At 33.5% G+C, this 4,316-nt stretch overlaps 1 protein-coding gene across 1 annotated transcript; it reads right to left on the bottom strand.

Annotated features, from left to right (window-relative positions):
* Nucleotides 1-1,269: 1,269 nt before the first annotated feature.
* LOC110667923 (uncharacterized) lies at nucleotides 1,270-4,296 on the bottom strand. Its single transcript, XM_058128592.1, has 6 exons — nucleotides 4,218-4,296; nucleotides 3,910-4,165; nucleotides 3,330-3,825; nucleotides 2,939-3,228; nucleotides 2,841-2,843; nucleotides 1,270-1,669 (listed from the first exon to the last, which is right to left on the bottom strand). The coding sequence occupies exons 1-6, from the start codon at nucleotides 4,294-4,296 to the stop codon at nucleotides 1,270-1,272; spliced, it is 1,524 nt and encodes a 507-aa protein (XP_057984575.1).
* Nucleotides 4,297-4,316: the final 20 nt, after the last annotated feature.

The raw sequence follows: 4,316 nt of genomic DNA, 5'->3' as shown, positions 1-4,316 counted from the left end.
ATCATGCAAATGATGTGTGTAAAAAAAATAACAAAAACCTTGTCATGTCTACTTTTTAGTTAAAAAGAAAAAAACTAAGTGACATGTACATATAGAGATATAAGGCTTCAAAGTATGCTTTGTGGCCATGATATCAAAATTTTTAGAATTAAAAAAAGAAACAAACAAACACTTTATTAGAATTAAATTTAATTATTCCAGCACATTTTTGGCATGTTATATATCACATATAGGTTAAGGAAAATGAGCTTATGAGCTCTAATACCAAAAATATTAAGCATAGGCACTAAACCAAATCTTAAATCACATAGTCACATATATGATAACAATGCATTAGCATGGACCATATAACAGTACCACAATCTAAGTTATCTCTAGTTGTAGTGAATTCCAAAGAATAATGAGAGAGAATGAGAGGTTTCTTAGCACTACCTTAGTCACCCTTTATCACCAAGTAGAAGATGCTAGCATGCTTAGAGAGGAAAGCACCTAAATTCTTATGAGAGAATTCTTCCTATGTAGAAAACATATTCTTTTACATGGGAGACTTTTTCTAGCATTCCTTTCTCTTTTAGCATGCTTAATTTACTCCATTACAGCCTTCTTAAACTTAAATCCCTTATTAATGTGTCATTAACATGTATTAAACTCTTCTTTTATTTCATTACTATTACGGGATTTAGGACAATATAGAAGGCTGGTTTAAATGGCTTCTTCCATACATTCTTGAATGCCAAAATATGGGCCTGGGTCTTGGCCCATCATGGGTGTACTTGGGCCTTAATTCTTCAAATTTGAAGTTTTACCACGAAACTTTTTTTTTTGTTTCTAGTATTAGAAATTCACAATCATGTCTTCTTAGTCAATAAAACATTGAGTTGATTTACAAGCTTTGTTCTCGTTAATTAAGGTAAGCAACTTCAGTGAAAACCAAAATTATTTTTGTCAATTAAAACACTAGAAATATTCCCTTTAAGACCCTGATCCATCCTATGCATGGTTTTAAATTGCAGTTGCAGTCGTGAGTAATGCAATGGGCCTGTAACGGCCATAAAGTAATGGTAATGGCCTGGCGCTACGCAAATTTTTTTAAAAATTTTGTAAAGTTCATGAAGTGAGTAGATATTAACAAGTAAAATTAAGATATACAACCATATAATAGGCATAAATACATTAAATAAAGACATTAAAACAATCATTCTTATACATCATTAGCATTAATAAATTGATAGCTAAAATAATTATGTAAAATGTTAATAACTAACCTTATTACCACCAAAAGGAATGTCTAGGAGGATCTTGACCTTGATTTTGAGAGCTTTGATCATCAGCTTGTTGATGTTGATATTGATAATATTCTGATGGATTGAAGCTGAATAAGGAATGAACTGGATCATTGAAGTTGGGCTGTGGAGGAGGAGGGTATAAGTGCTCTGCCTCTGATGATGAGAAATTTCCATACATGGGAGGGTAATGGTATGGATACGAATTTGTGTGTGCTTGTCCATGTCCATATCCATAATCACTAGTAAATGTAGATGATGAGTGTCCATTATACATGAAATTTTCACCATATCTGTATCCATATCCATATGCATAGTTAGCTTCAAAATCATAAGAATGCTCCCCCTCATGTGTAGGACCATTGCCTTTTGATGATGATGCATCACTACCAAAACCACATGATCTGCAATATATTTATTATAGTGTTGGAGATTGAGATGGAGATGAAGCCATGCCACTAGATTGCTCTCTACTACTGCTTTGTATATCTTCATGTGATTGTGAACTAGTACCTGCACCACCTCCACCTATTGATCCTCCCCCAACTTCACCACCATCACCATCATCATCATCATCATCATCATCATCATCATCATCATCATCACTTGATAATACAAAAGAAGCTGAAGCACCAACACCACCACTTCTTTGTCCTTGAGCTTCAGGAATGGATTGTGAATGTTATGGAGTATTTTCAACATTATCCTCTTCCAACCAAGGATTATTTGCACCATCCAGCAAAGGAGACTCCCTTTCTTACAACCAAGGGTTTAGTGGATCATCTTCCTTGAAAATATAATCCAAATTTATTAGATTATAACTTTTTACCAACTCTTCGTTACTCTTCCTTGTTAAATTCCTTATCTTGAGTCTCATATTATAATGTACAAAGACAAGTGCATTCAACTTTTGATATCGTAATGAATTCCTTGTCTTTGTGTGGATAAGAGAAAATGTGCTCCAATTGCTTTAACAATTAGAAGCTTAGGTTATTTTGCTCAATACTTTAATTGCAATTCTACAAAGTTTGGGAGCACTTTCTCCATAAAGTATCCACCACTCAGCTACATTTAAGAAAAAATAATATATTTTATTGGCCATTTAAATAACAATGTAAACATCAAATTAAACATAATATTTGTTATATTTAATAGTTTACTTGGATCAGTGAACTTTATAGCTTTTTGTGCTAAGGCAGTACTAAAGCTCTCCATTTTATAGCGATAAAAGATTGCTACACAAAATTGTAAATTATATAATTAACATAAAATCAAATAAAGGATTACATATGAAGTTGTTTACCATACTATTTAAGCGCTAGCACTAACTTGATTCAATGCAAGGCCTTGATTCGTTAAATCCTTTTCTAATTTCTAGATAACATTTTTAAGACCCAATTGGATTTCATTATCATTACTAATATCATGTGATCCATATTGATATTTAGGGTTCAAAAAGTACCCTGCATCATGCAAAGTAAAGGAAAAGATTTTAGGTGGATTTTAACATTATAAATGAATATTATAAGAATATAAAAAGTAAATTCATCAACTTACCAGCTGCATGCAAATCATGATGTAGTTGAAAATTCCATTATGCATCGATTATTTTCCAATAATCGATATAACTTTGGGAATTTTGTTTAATAGCCAACTTTGCTCTTGCCATAGCTTCATATATAAAACCCATTATTGGCTTTTCATCCCCATCCACCATTCTTAAAACTTTTAGTAATGGCCCTTGTATAGCCATGATTTGTTGTGCAAACTCCCAAAAATTCCTTCCATCTCTTTCCAAGCCAAGAACAATTTTCTTAGCTTCATAGGCAGGTCCACTGGTAGCTTGTCCAAATCTACTTGCTGCCCTTTGCTCATATTTTAATATATTTCTTAACCCTAACCTACATCGGACCAGACTCTCTAATGTAACAAAATTAGTGGCAATCTAGTGATGCCAGGGTGAATAATGTCATGGCCATCAATGAACTTTTGGATATAATTAACCACCCAATTATGATTGTAAATAAATTAGGTGATAGCTTTTGCCTGCTCAATACACTCCAATATGAGGTCTATGCAGTGTGTACTATATGCTATGCAATACAGATTTGGAAATCTCTCCATCAATTTCTTTCCACTAGATTTGATGGCAGCTTCATTATTAGTGACCACTTGCACAACCTTTTCTGGACCAATTTCTTCAACAACATCTTTCATAAGCTTGAAATAATAATCTCCATCTTTGCGCTCAACATTGCTAGCATTAACTGACTTGTGGAATACTGTTCCATGACTAGAATACACCAAGAAATTGATAATACTTATTCGAGTTGATCCGCTCCATCCATCACACATTATGGTAACTCCTCTCTCATTCCAAATACCTTCAAATACAATATATTTCTTCATTTCTTGGTATTCATTTTTCAGAAAAACTTCTAAAATCTCATATGTAGAAGGTGGTGAAACATTAGGCGCAACTTTAGCAACGGTTCTCAGCAATGGCCTAGTCCAAGGTGACTCCACAATACTGAAGGGTAGTCTATTATGGATCACAAAATTACCAAATGCTTTCAGTAATTTCTCTTTCTGTGTCTTTAACCATTTGGTTTTTAATTTTGGCTACTTCCTCTGGCCTTTATTCTTTTCTAACTCAATTTTAGCAGCTGCTAATCTAAAAGTCAGTGTTGATGTCTCAACATATTTTTGAGCTTCCTTACCTCTCTCAAGAATAGTAGCCAATTGACCAAACGGTTGGCGAAGTCTTCGAGGAGCATCATGGCTACTACCACCAGCTTCATACTGTAAACTAGCTCTCCTTCTAAAAGCATCTTTATCAAATTGTCTTATACTTTCTCTCCTCACCAATTCTAACTCAAAATCTTCAGCATCATAATCACCATCGTCATCTAATTCAACTTGGTTTATTCTAACAAGTTCTTCTTCTAATTCTCTTGTTCTTTTTTACTTTATATTTTTTGGCAACCTCAAACTCCTTCAAGATGGTAGCCATATCTTTCTTCACTTGAGCAG

The sequence above is a fragment of the Hevea brasiliensis genome, chromosome 10 (genome assembly GCF_030052815.1).
Source record: "Hevea brasiliensis isolate MT/VB/25A 57/8 chromosome 10, ASM3005281v1, whole genome shotgun sequence".
Taxonomy (NCBI): Eukaryota; Viridiplantae; Streptophyta; class Magnoliopsida; order Malpighiales; family Euphorbiaceae; genus Hevea; species Hevea brasiliensis.
Note: the sequence above shows the minus strand (reverse complement) of the source record. Positions and strands in the feature narration are given on the sequence as shown.